The 13,032-nt window shown below is 39.3% G+C and overlaps 1 protein-coding gene across 1 annotated transcript in view; it reads right to left on the minus strand.

The window, feature by feature from the left end:
* LOC120862521 overlaps positions 1-13,032 on the minus strand; it is a 196,948-nt gene that overhangs the window by 160,043 nt on the left and 23,873 nt on the right. Inside the window, exons 2-5 of the mRNA XM_040238532.1 lie at positions 8,454-8,617; positions 6,203-6,275; positions 5,724-5,834; positions 326-439 (exon numbers count right to left, since the gene is read on the minus strand). Coding sequence (XP_040094466.1) covers positions 326-439; positions 5,724-5,834; positions 6,203-6,275; positions 8,454-8,590 — 435 coding nt within the window. The 5' untranslated portion in view covers positions 8,591-8,617. The remainder of the gene's footprint in view (positions 1-325; positions 440-5,723; positions 5,835-6,202; positions 6,276-8,453; positions 8,618-13,032) is intronic.

Raw genomic sequence — 13,032 nt, forward strand, 5'->3', positions numbered from 1 at the left:
AAATCTGGAGGACATTATGCTAAATGGAATAAGCCAGACAGAGAAAAAGACAAATACTGTGTGGTATCCCTTTTATGTGGAGTCTAAAAAAAAAAAATATCGAACTCAGAGAAGCAGAGAATAGAACAGTGGTAACCAGGGGCTGGGGCTTAGGGGAAAAGGGGAGATGTTGGCCAAAGGGTACACATTTACAGTTTATGCAGCATGAATAAGTCTAGAGATATAAAGTACAGGCATGATGACTAAATATAACATTGATAAGCTTAATGGCCATATTGTTTCATTATAGAAAATAGCCCATAGATTCTGTTCATGGGCTTCCTACCTTGTAAAAAGGATAAAGTTGCTCCATGATCTTACTGTGATGGCAAAATCTCTTCCACCTAAGCATGTGTAAATATTTACTCTGGGCCAGCTGGGTAATTCTCTCTGTATAATGCTTTAACAACAACAACAACAACAAAAATTAACTAGAATACAATTATAATAGGAAGGAAGGGTGTTCTCAGTCATGACTGACTCTTTGTGACCCAATGGACTGTAGCCCGCCTGGCTCCTCTGTCCATGGGATTCTCCAGGCAAGAATACTGGAGTGGGTTGCCATTTCCTCCTCCAGGGGATCTTCCCACCCCAGGGATTGAACCCATGTCTCCTGCACTGGCAGGCGGGTTCTTTACCAACTGCCCTATGGGAAGACTGGATTAAACCTTAAGAACAAAAATAATAGGAAAATAAGTTTGGCTGTTTTGGAAGGACCTATCAATACTTTCTACATGAAGATCATAAAATTAAGAAACCTGGCTCAATATACCATTCAAATTTAAATAAGTATTTTGTCAGTCCAACAGATTATAATTTCATCTATCAGTTGTTGAAGTTTTAACAGTGACATAAAAGCCTATAAAATTATCTAAAGCTAAGCTTAAACATTTTTTAAAAACTGAAGTTTATGAACCTAAAGTACAAAGAACATTATAAATGAGATTATAGCTTTTAACCTTAGATCAAGAATTTTACTTGTACTTAAGTGTAGTCAAATAAGCCAATTCTTAAAAAATTTTATTTCTGATAAAAATAATACTGCTATGATGGAATAAGTGGGGTCAGATGCACCCTTCTATCATAAACAATTAGAAAATAGGGCAAATTACACAAGGCAACTGTTTACTGACATGCAACAACAGGCAATGCAGAACTCTTGTCCTTGAGAGAAAGGAAACAAATGAAATGAGCTCTGGTCTTCTGTCTGAAGAAGGCAGTTTTTGAACTAGAATAGGAAATCAGAGCATGCTGGTCTCTCCGAGTTAAGGATAGAGAAATCAAGTTTGAGAAGTTGAGTCAGCTGGAGTTGACAGGGCAGAGTAACGGAGAGGAGAAAGTTATGCAGAAAAAGGGCTCCAGAAACCTACATAGAGATTTCCGAGTTCTTTGCTGACTATTAAGCACTGCATGCAGAGGGTGGAACTCCCTGAGGCTGTGCAAAGAATAGCAAACTAGGGAACTGTAAACTGAACATTTCTCAGAGTTCAAACAGAACTAGGAGATGTTCAAATTTCAATCTGACAGAGTAAAGAATCCTCACTAAATACCTGGGGCATTCAGCAGAGACACAAAAGGGGTGACAATTTAGTAAGAAGAATAAACTATGTCTGGAGTAAAAGTTACTCTAAACCTGCTCTAGCAAAGCTTCAAGACCAAGCCTTGTAAGTGTGAAACTGATCTATAACTTAATTGCCTGCTAGAATGAAGTATAACATCCTTAGAGGAATGAAAAAAAAATCAGCATTCAGCAACGTAAAACTGCAATGCCTAGCCTCTAGGAAAAATTACTAGACATGGAAAGAAGCAGAAAAATATGACCCATAAGATGGAGAAAAATTAATGAAGAGAAATAGGCCCAGAAATGGCACCGGTGATGAAATTAGCAAACAAGGACTTTAAAAGAGTTTTTATTACTATGCTCAGTATGTTCAAGAATTGAAAGGAAAATGTGAACATAATAGAGAAATACAAAATATTTTAAAAAGTTAAATAGAACTTTTAGAAATGAAGACTACAATATATGAAATAAAAAATTCATTGGATAGGATTAACAGCAGATTAGAACTGGACATGGAACAATGGACTGATTCAAAACTGGGAAAGAAATATATCAAGGTTGTATATTATCACCCTGCTTGCTTATATGAAGAGTACATCATACTAAATGCCAGGTGGGATGAATCACAAGCTGGAATCAAGATTGCCAGGAGAAATATCAACAACCTCAGATATGCAGATGATACCACTCTAATGGCAGAAAGTGAAGAGGAATTAAAGAGCCTCTTAATCAGGGTAAAAGAGGAGAGTGAAAACTTGGTCTAAAACTCAACATTCAGAAAACTAAGATCATGGGATCTGGTCCCATCACTTCATGGCAAACAGATGGGGAAATAATGGAAACAGTTACAGATTTTATTTTTTTCTGAGCTCCAAAATCACTGCGGATGGTGACTGCCCCCACAAAATTAAAAGATGCTTGCTCCTTGGAAAGAAAGCTATGACAAACCTAGACAGCACATTAAAAAGCTGAGATATCACTTCGCTATATACATATAGTCAGTGCCATGGTTTTTCCAGTAGTCATGTATGTATGTGAGAATTGGACCATAAAGAAGGCTGAGTGCAGAAGAATTGATGCTTTCAAATTGTGGTGCTGGAGACGACTCTTGAGAGTCCCTTGGATAGCAAGGAGATCAATCCAGCCAATCCTAAAGGAAATCAGTCCTGAATATTCACTGGAAGGACTGATGCTGAAGGTGAAACTCCAATACTTTGTACACCTGATGGGAAGAGCTGACTCATTGGAAAAGACCATGATGCTGGGAAAGATTTAGGATAGGAGGGCAAGGGAGCAACAGAGGATGAGATAGTTGGATGGCATCACAGACAAAGGACATGAGTCTGAGCAAACTCAGGAGATGGTGAAGGACAGGGAAGCCTGGCCTGCTACAGACCAAGAGATCACAAAGAGTCAGACAAGACTTAGCAACTGAACAACAATAGGAGCAGCAGTGGATTAGACAGTGCAGAAGAAATGGTTAGTAAACTTGAAGATATAGCAATAGAAACTATACAAAATGAAGCACTGGGGGGAAAAAGACAGAAAAATTTAACAGAGCCTCAGGGACTTATGGAAGATATGAAGTGATTTAACATATATGTCTAGGCTTCTCAAGTGATGCTAGTGGTAAAGAACCCACCTGCCAATGCAGGTATATGTAAGAGACACAGGTTTGATCCCTGGGTTGGGAGGATCTCCTGGAGGAGGGCATGGCAACCCACTCCAGTATTCTTGCCTGGAGAATCCCATGGATGGAGGAGCTTGGCAGGCTGCAGTCAATAGAGTGCAGAACAGACACGACTGAAGCATGCATGAATGAAACGTATATGTCACTGCAGTCCCAAAAGGACAAGTAAGGATATAAAATACATTTGGAGAAATAACAGTTGAAAAAAATTTTAATTGATGAAAATGATAAAATTACAATCCTAGAAGTTCAACCAACTCCAAGCAAGAGAAACACAAAGAAAACCTCATCAAGGAACATCATAATCAAATAGCTTAAAACCATTAAGAGAAAATCTTAAAAGCAACCAGAGAACAAAAGAATAAAAAGTATTAGGAAATGGGAAACAATGCAAGCCAGAAGACAGTAGAGCAACACATTTAAAAGGATAAAAGGGAAAAAAATATCAGCCTAGAATACCATATTGAACAAATATACCTTTCTAAAATGAAGGCAAACAAAGACCTTTCTTTTTTTTTTCTTTCAAACAAATACCAAGAGAATTTGTCTTTGGCACATCTGTTCTACAAGAAATGTTAAATTAAGTTCTTTCGGCAGAAGATAAATGATAACATATGGAAACTTGGATTCTACCAAGCTTTTTCAAAGCTTTTGCCCATCTAGTTAAAGTTATGGTTTTTCCAGTGGTCATGTATGGATGTGAGAGTTGGACTATAAAGAAAGCTGAGTGCCAAAGAATTGATGCTTTTGAACTGTAACGTTGGAGAAGACTCTTGAGAGTCCCTTGGATAGTAAGGAGATCAAACCAGTCAATCCTAAAGGAAATCAGTCCCGAATATTCATTGGAAGGACTGACGCTGAAGCTGAAACTTCAATATTTTGGCCACCTGATGCGAAAAAGTGACTCATTGGAAAAGACCCTGATGTTGGGAAAGATTGAAGGCAGGAGGAGTAGGGGATGGCAGAGGATGAGACTGGTTGGATAGCGTCACTGACTCTATGGACATGAGTTTGAGAAGCTCCAGGAGTTGGTAATGGACAGGGAGGCCTGGTGTGCTGTGGTCCACAGGGTCTCAAAGAGTTGGACACGACTGAGTGACTGAACTGAACTGAAGTTTTTTTAGCCTCTGCACTATTGATGTTTGGGACTGAATAATTCTTTGTAGTGAAGGGGTGGTTCTGTGTATTGCAGGATGTTTAGCAGCATCCCTGGCCTCTACTCACTAGAACCCAGTAGCAACCCACTCCCTTCCCCAAATTGTGACAGCCAAAACTGTCTTGCCAAGCATCTCCAACCTTCACCCTCCCCTCCTCATCTCTCCTACACACACACAGGAATGAAGAGTGCCAGAAATATTAGGGAAAGAGAATCCTGGATGAAAATAAAGACATTAGTTTGACTTGCAAACAAAATCTGAATATTTTTGTTTCTTTATGATTTACTTATTAGTTAATTGCTAACTTATTACTTATTAGTTAGTTGCTAATAATATACTTTGTATGCATAGTGAGGTTGTAACTCAAAACACAAAAGTAAAGAACAATGAATTTTTAAAATCTAAACAGTACATGCTTATTATAAATTTTTTTAAATTTTAGAAAAATTATAAAATTAAAAAAAATTTCTTTTACAAAAAAATTAGAAAATACATAAAAGCAAAAAAAGGAAATTCATTGTTTGCCATTCAAAGACAGTAATTACTAACATTTTGGCCTATGTCTGTTCTTCAAGTGATTTTTCTGTACACTACATGATCATTATTGTAATATATATACATACATATGTTTTTGTTACCTAATGTTACATAACACAATAATTCCTTATGCAGAAAATCTTTAAAGGCAGAACAATAATCTATCAAATACCATACTGTTTTTCTTAACTCTCCTATGATTAGACATTTAGGCAACTCTAATTTTTTTCACTTTTATTATAATGCAGCAATAATGATCTTTATTGGAATATCTTCCCCCTACTCCCCATGTTGTGAGTTATTTTCTTAAGAGAGATTTCCAGAAATATCTTCCTTAGGTCAGCCAATAGTTTTTGAGGTCTGCAACTATCTTAGTCAATGTTGTATTGCTTCCTAATACCAGCACAGGGAGTAACTAGTAGAAACTTTGCCAATTGTTTAGTGGCTGTAACTAAGCTGAACTTAAATGGCATGTTGTAGCTGTTGTTCAGTTGCTAAATCGTGTCTGACTCTTTGTGACTCCATGGACTGCAGCACATCAGGCTTCCCTGTCCATTATTTCCCAGAGTTTGGCATGGGTCTCTAGCAAAGAAGAGCATTAATATATTAACCAAATTCTGCAAACCATACATATAGAGAATATTGTACCCTGGCCAGAGGACATACCAGAAAGCCAGTTTTGTTCATACATTTCTACTAAATTTCAAATCTGCTTTTCAAATTGCACAATGACTCTTACCTGCAACAGTAGCAAAGGTAAATTTTCAGGAGTGTACTCTCTCCTTAGGCAGCTCTCTAGCTCCCTCTGCATGACATCTGGTTGAATAACAAGGGACTTTGACTGAGCCACCTGAACCCCGGAGAACAGAGCAAGCAAAGAAAGGGAAAGAAGGAAACAAAACAATCAGTGTCTATGATAGAAAATGACATACAATTTCTGATAGCTTTCATATGTTATGCTGTTATACCTAAGATTTCAAATAAGTATTTTTAACATCATAAATCAAGGAACTGTAAAGTTGAACACTCTACAAAAATCAGGTATCTCCGAAGGATTGGCCTTCTCTGGTCCAGCAGTGTGCTGAATGTTTTTTCTTAGTAAACACCGTCAGTAAGATCAGCTGCTTGTTTACAAAAAGTTTTCCTTGTCAAGAGTTTCCAACAACTTAGCAAATCCTAATTCACTGTTATATTGAAATAGCCCATTGTTTTACTCACCTGTAAAGTTTTCTTTAGGGCCAGTTCCCTTTCTCTTCTAAAGTAAGAGATGTCCTTTGGCATTCGAACAGAGCTGCAGAAAATTTTATGCAATAGAAGTTGTAATTATAGAAGCTATTATAAATCAGATTAAAGACTGTTGCTATTGTTTAGTTGCTAAGTCAAGTCTTACTCTTTGCAACCCCATAGACTGCAGAGCGCCATGCTTCCTTGTCCTTCACTATCTCCTGGAGTTTGCTCAAACTCATGTTCATTGCGTCCGTGATGCTATCCAAACATCTCGTCCTCTGTCACCCATTTCTCCTCCTGCCCTGATTAATCTTCAACTCCACAACTGCTCATTTCTAAATAAATATATTATACTGGATTATTGGTCATATGTAAAGGCCACAGTCTTCTGTCTTCAGTCAGAATCTCTCTTGTGTACACCTCACTCCTGTTAAACCTTAACTTGGGCCAGATGTCCTCTCCTGCTCACAAATACAGAGTCTTTCCTTTTATCCCAACTTAAACCCACTCCAGTGTTCTTGCCTGGAGAATCCCAGGGACGGGGGAGCCTGGTGGGCTGCCGTCTATGCAGTCACACAGAGTCGGACATGACTGAAGCAACTTAGCAGCAGCTTCTCTCTAGAAACAGAGACAGTGGTGAGGCCATTTCTTACCCCTACCCATAGTTCCTTCAATAATCTCATTTCTAACAATTATTGTGCTTATCAGACCTCTATTTCATCAATTTTATTTGACACATAAAATAACATATTATTCAAACAAAATGTTTTCATTTTTGTGTTCTAGCTCAGTTATCTGAAGGGTGAAAATGATCCTTAAATATCAAACATGAACTACTCTGGAAATTATCTTAACCAAATTTTCTGCTTCAAAAAATTTATTCATCTCTAGGAAAAACACTGCAGAAGTGCTTGCTTAAGCACCCTCATTGACTGTTGTCCAAGCCTAACCATGAGGAAGGTGTAAGGAAGTACAAGCAGCATTGCCCTGGGGCCTGATAAAGGTGGGACCCTGGGTCAGAAAGAGGAATCCTCTCCACATTGGGTGTAAGATACATCCCAGGGTTTGGCAGCTTTGGGAACATTAAAACCATGGTGCAAACATTACTGTATTAAGATGGGACTCTGCAAACACTGGCAAGGGGACCACAGGAGATAGTTCTGGAATACACGTGAGAAACGAGATTTGAAGGGGATTGTAGTCAGTAAAGTTCAGATTAATATTGTTCATGTGACCATTTATCAGTCCTCCTTGGATAAGTTTTAAGGGAAGATGAAAATAGATTGTTAGTTTATACACTTGTCAGCAGTTCACCCCCACTGGAATCATGGTCCTGTTTCTCAAAGGAACACCAGGCTGACAGTCAGAAGGCCTCTCAATCATGTGAGACTAATAAACCCATGAGCCAGCTACGTTGAATTCCCAACTGCAGTTGGAATAATGCCTCCTCTTATCTCTTCATGTCTTGGTTTTGATGGAAAAAGATACAAGTTTTGAAAGGGCCTTGAGGGTAAAAGCATGAATAAATCAAAGGTATAATTTCTGTGATTACTGGGTACCTGTATCCTGGCTACAGCCTCACAGAGATGGAAAACCAGTAACCACCTAGAAAGGGGACCAGCTACTAAATAGGCAGTCAGGGAAACAGAAGAAACCTATTCTTTCCCTGCCTTCTTGTCTTCTAATTCTTTGGCATGCTGGGAGTTTGGGTGGGATTCAGGGTTCAGTTCTCTGACCTTCTCTTGCTCAGATCATGCCTTTCCTCTCAGTTAACCTCAAAATGTATGTGAATGACCTAAAGAGTTCAATTGCTATCATTGGCAGCATTTACCTATAGAATAGTTCCTAATAGAACATCATTTTACAGAATTCACTATCAAATACCTCATATTATTTTCGTTTTGAAATTTCTCATCAAAATCAAGGTCAAATTCAGTTAAAATATCATTGGAGAAAATAAGGTTTCATTGACTATGGTTTGTATAATAGCTTCTGGAATCTTAAGACAATGATATGTGTGAGATGGAAGAGCACTTTTTCATTTTCTTTCGTAGCACATTGCCTCCAAATGCCTTGATGATTCTAGAATATAGGAAAGCCTTAAGGGCAGCAGTCAAGCCTGAGCTTGAGATGATGCCAAATGTCCAGGTAAAAAGGAGAGGTGGGGCTCTGATGGAGATTATGGGAAGTGAGTAGGGGTTGAAGCTCTTGAAGACCATGCCTTCACACTGCCACTATTTACCTGTAAGTTTGATGAGATGACCCCTGGAGAGTCCGTTGTTCTTCTATCTCAGACTTCAGCTCAGTCAGTTGCGTAGCCAGTTCTTTTTCCAACACCTGGATCCTTTCTGTGGAAGCGATCTTATAAATTTCATCCATGGATAGCAATTAGTAATTTTCTGATCCCTGAAAAAAAGAGCACAAAACTTGTGGCTGAGTCTCTTGGTGACCATTACCCAGTGTGTGAGACTTTGTCTATCATTGTCCAAGAAATCATGTCAATTTTGTGGAAATGTATGCTTTTATAATTTGGAGAAACAACTGGATTAGACTATCATTTATGAGTTAATCACTGTTTGGTAAATAGTAGAGAAAATACAGGTTATATCTCCATTGATCATCTTTGTTCAGCCCAGTTCACCTTTAGAAATATCTCTATTTCAGCTTTGATTGTGCTGCTGCTGCTAAGTTGGTTCAATCGTGTCCAACTCTGTGCAACCCCATAGACGGCAGCCCACCAGGCCCCCCGTCCCTGGGATTCTCCAGGCAAGAACACTGGAGTGGGTTGCCATTTCCTTCTCCAATGCATGAAAGTGAAAAGTGAAAGTGAAGTTGCTCAGTCGTGTCTGACTCCTAGTGAGTCCGATTTATTAAATGAGATTGAATCTCCCCTGCCTGACCTCCATTGCCTTCATAAAGACTTGTGGGGCTTACACACTAAATGTTTGAGTGGTGGTCACTTCTGCTTTCTATCACTTCTGCTGGGACAAATAATAGGTATGTACAGGATCCTTCTACATGCCTAAAGCATATCTCCATAACTTTTTTGAAGGCATGAGCTTCTGACCAGAGGGAATAGACTGTGGGTGGACAGCTGTGTAACATGATCATCATCCATGTAACTTTTGGACTCAGAAGAAAATCATGCTTATGTATATGGAAGTATTTTCTTAATTTTAAATGCTTATATTTGTCCTATACCTTTCATAAATAAAATAGTTGATGACCGCAACCCCTCCTACTCCCCACCACCACCCCAGTTCACAGCCTGTCAGATTCAATACAACAGTATGCTAAGTACTTAGTGTCAATATTTTTATTAGCAACAGATTAACTTCATGACCCAGAATGAGACACATCGATTGCAAGAGATTCAGTAGATGACATGTTTCCTCTGCTACTGCTACACTCATCTGTCCTGGACAAGGGGGTAAAGTCAATCTTGGGCCACCTTAGGGAAGTTTAAAATCTTTAAATCTTCCTTTTAAAGATTTTCATTTTTCATCTTCAGAGGTATTTCCTCAAGTTATCTGCTGGATTTTCAAAAAAATATGTAAGATCTAGATTTCTTTTGTGTGTGTGTGTGTAGAGGCTACCTTTGGAAGCCTATTTATTCTTTTTATAAATATTATAAATGGAAATGAGCATCGTGTTCAGTCAAGGTTGTGAACCTGCAGAGTTATAAATCTGTCATGTTTGGCACACTGCTGGAGCTCAGTAAAATGTACTGTTGTTGTTCTCAGCAAAAGCAAAATGTTATGAAAACTATTTGCCACTTGGCAGTGAGTGTCCTTTCAAGTTGGGCAAACAGTTAAACAGCTGCCTTAACAGCTGCATTCCAACTAGCAGCCAAGAGTGGCAGCAACACAGACTGACATTTTTCTCCCAAAGGGTGGACATTCTGCTTTTATTTTCTGATCCATTTTCAACACTTCACAGCTCAGAAATGAGAACATTTATTCCGGCATCATTTAGCTTGCTACACAGTCAAATACAGTATTCACAAAATTAACATAAGGAGAGATTGGTCATTGCCAACTGTCCATGAAATGCATCCAACCCAGAGTAATCCATGCCTGCTGAGCACTCATAACTAGTGTTAAAGAGACAAACAACTGTTTATTCTGGGAGGGGAAAAGGTGAGTTCCTTTTATTGAGCACCTACTCTGTGTGAGGCAGGCACTGGGCTCTCATTTAGTCTCAGAAAAGATTCTCAAGAATTGTTTCAGTAGTGTTTTTTAAATAAATACATTTAATTAACTATCAACTGTAAACTAACCAAAACCCCCTTTATTAACTATGTTTAAAAAGTGATAGAATCTAAGCTGTAAGAAAAAGATGGTAAGATTAGCTTGAGCAGGGTGTGAGGGTGTTCAGTGCGTAAAGTGGGCTTCAAAGGGTTCAGGGATGTTTAGAAGAGAAATACTTAGCAACTTTAGAGTATTATAGGAAAACGTATAATTAGTGTCAAAAACTTCAAAGTGACTACAAAAAGAATGGAAATGCAACACAGACCTTCCCAAGCTAGTGGGGCAGGTGGGGTGGTGAGGGATAGGAAATGGGTCTTTTATATCCAATAGAGGGTAGGAAAAGAGGCTATGGTTTTTCCAGTGGTCATGTATGGATGTGAGAGTTGGACTGTGAAGAAAGCTGAGTGCCGCAAGAATTGATGCTTTTGAACTGTGGTGTTGGAGAAGACTCTTGAGAGTCGCTTGGACTGCAAGAAGATCCAACCAGTCCATTCTGAAGGAGATCAGTCCTGGGTGTTATTTGGCAGGAATGATGCTAAAGCTGAAACTCCAGTATTTTGGCCACCTCATGAGAAGAGTTGACTCATTGGAAAAGACTCTGATGCTGGGAGGGATTGGGGGTAGGAGGAGTAGGAGACGACAGAGGATGAGATGGCTGGATGGCATCATCAACTCGATGGGACGTGAGTCTGAGTGAACTCCGGGAGTTGGTGATGGACAGGGAGGCCTGGTGTGCTGCGATTCATGGGGTCACAAAGAGTCAGACAGGACTGAGCGACTGAACTGAACTGACCCTGAACTGAATGTAATGTGTTTGGAAAATGTGTGTAAACTAATGTGTCTGCTCCTCTTGGACAATGACCCTGGACTCCTTCCAAGTCAGTGCCATCATCCCCTAGGCATTGTTCAAAGAAACATATTTGTGTTTTCTCTTTAGTGTGGCTATAGAACATGACCTTTAGTTGGATGAAGGGACGCAGACAGATATATTTGATGTTCTGAATTGGTTAACCTGCTTCTACCTCTAGTTTGTTGTTGTTGTTCAGTTGCTCAGTCATGTCCAATTCTAAGACCCCATGGACTGCAGCATGCCAGGATTCCCTGTCCTTTGCTATCCCCCAGAGTTTGCTCAAACTCCTGTCCATTGAATTGATGATGTCATCCAACCACCTCAATCTCTGTCACCTGTTTCTCTTCCTGCCCTCAATCTTTCCCAGCATCAGGATTTTTTCCCAGTGAGTTTACCATGAGCTTTGTTTTTCTTGAATGGGTACTGAATTGTGTTAATTGTTTCTTTGGCATCTATTGAGCTGTGCTGTGCTTAGTCACTCAATTTTTGCAATCCCATGGACTGTAACCTGCCAGGCTTCTCTGTCCATGGGGAGTCTCCAGGCAAGAATACTAGAGTGGGTTGCCATGCCCTTCTCCCAACCCAGGGACTGAACCCAGGTCTCCTGCATTGCAGGCAGATTCTTTAACAGCTGAGCCACCAGGGAAGCCCAAGAATACTGGAGTGGGTAGCCTATACCTTCTCCAGGGGATTTTCCTGACCCAAGAATCAAACCGAGGTCTCCTGCATTGCAGGCAGATTCTTTAACAGCTGAGCTACCTATTGAGATTAGCATGTGATTTTATTTTTTAATATGGTGAATTTCACAGATTTTCTATTGTTAAAGGCAAAACTTCTTTTCTGGAATAAATCCCACTTGGTAATGATCTTTTTTTTTTTTTTTTAAAGAAAAATGAACTCACTTTGCTACCACGGTGTTTAGGATGTTTGCATTTATGTTAAAGCAGGCTTAAAATTAAAAAACCTAAGATCATGGCACCCAGTCCCATCACTTCAAGGAAAATAGATGGGGAAAAAGTGAAAACGATGACAAATTTTATTTCCATGGGCTGCAAAAATCACTGTGGATGGTGACTGCAGCCATGAAATTAAAAGATGCTTACTCTTTGGAAGGAAAGCAATGACAAACCTAGACAGTGTATTAAAGAGCAGAGACATCACTTTGTTGATGAAAGTCTGTATAGTCAAAGCTATGGTTTTTCTTGTAGTCACACATGGATGTGAGAGTTGAACCATAAAGAAGGTTGAGCACCAAAGAATGATGCTTTCGGACTGTGGTGCTGAAGAAGACTCTTGAGAGTCCCTTGGCCTGCAAGATCAAACCAGTCAATCCTAAAGGAAAACAACCCTGAATATTCACTGGAAGGACTGATGCTGAAACTGAAGGTCCATACTTTGGCTACACAATGCAAAGAACTGATTCATTGGAAAAGACCCTGATGATGGGAAAGACTGAGGGCAGGAGAAGAAAGGGGCAAAAGAGGATGAAATGGTTGGATGCCATCACTGACTCACTGGACATAAGTTTGAGCAAACTCAGGGAAATAGTGAAGTAAAGGAAAGCTTGTCGTGCCACAGTCCACAAGGTCGCAAAGAATTGGACATGACTGAGCAACTGAACAACAACAACCTCTATATTCCCATATAATTCCTTATTATAGCCTACCTTAACCTTAAAATTTTGTTTTCATGCTGTATTCCACTCTAAAGCTAGCATTTTT

This window comes from Oryx dammah, unplaced genomic scaffold (assembly GCF_014754425.2).
Source record: "Oryx dammah isolate SB20612 unplaced genomic scaffold, SCBI_Odam_1.1 HiC_scaffold_4, whole genome shotgun sequence".
NCBI lineage: Eukaryota > Metazoa > Chordata > Mammalia > Artiodactyla > Bovidae > Oryx > Oryx dammah.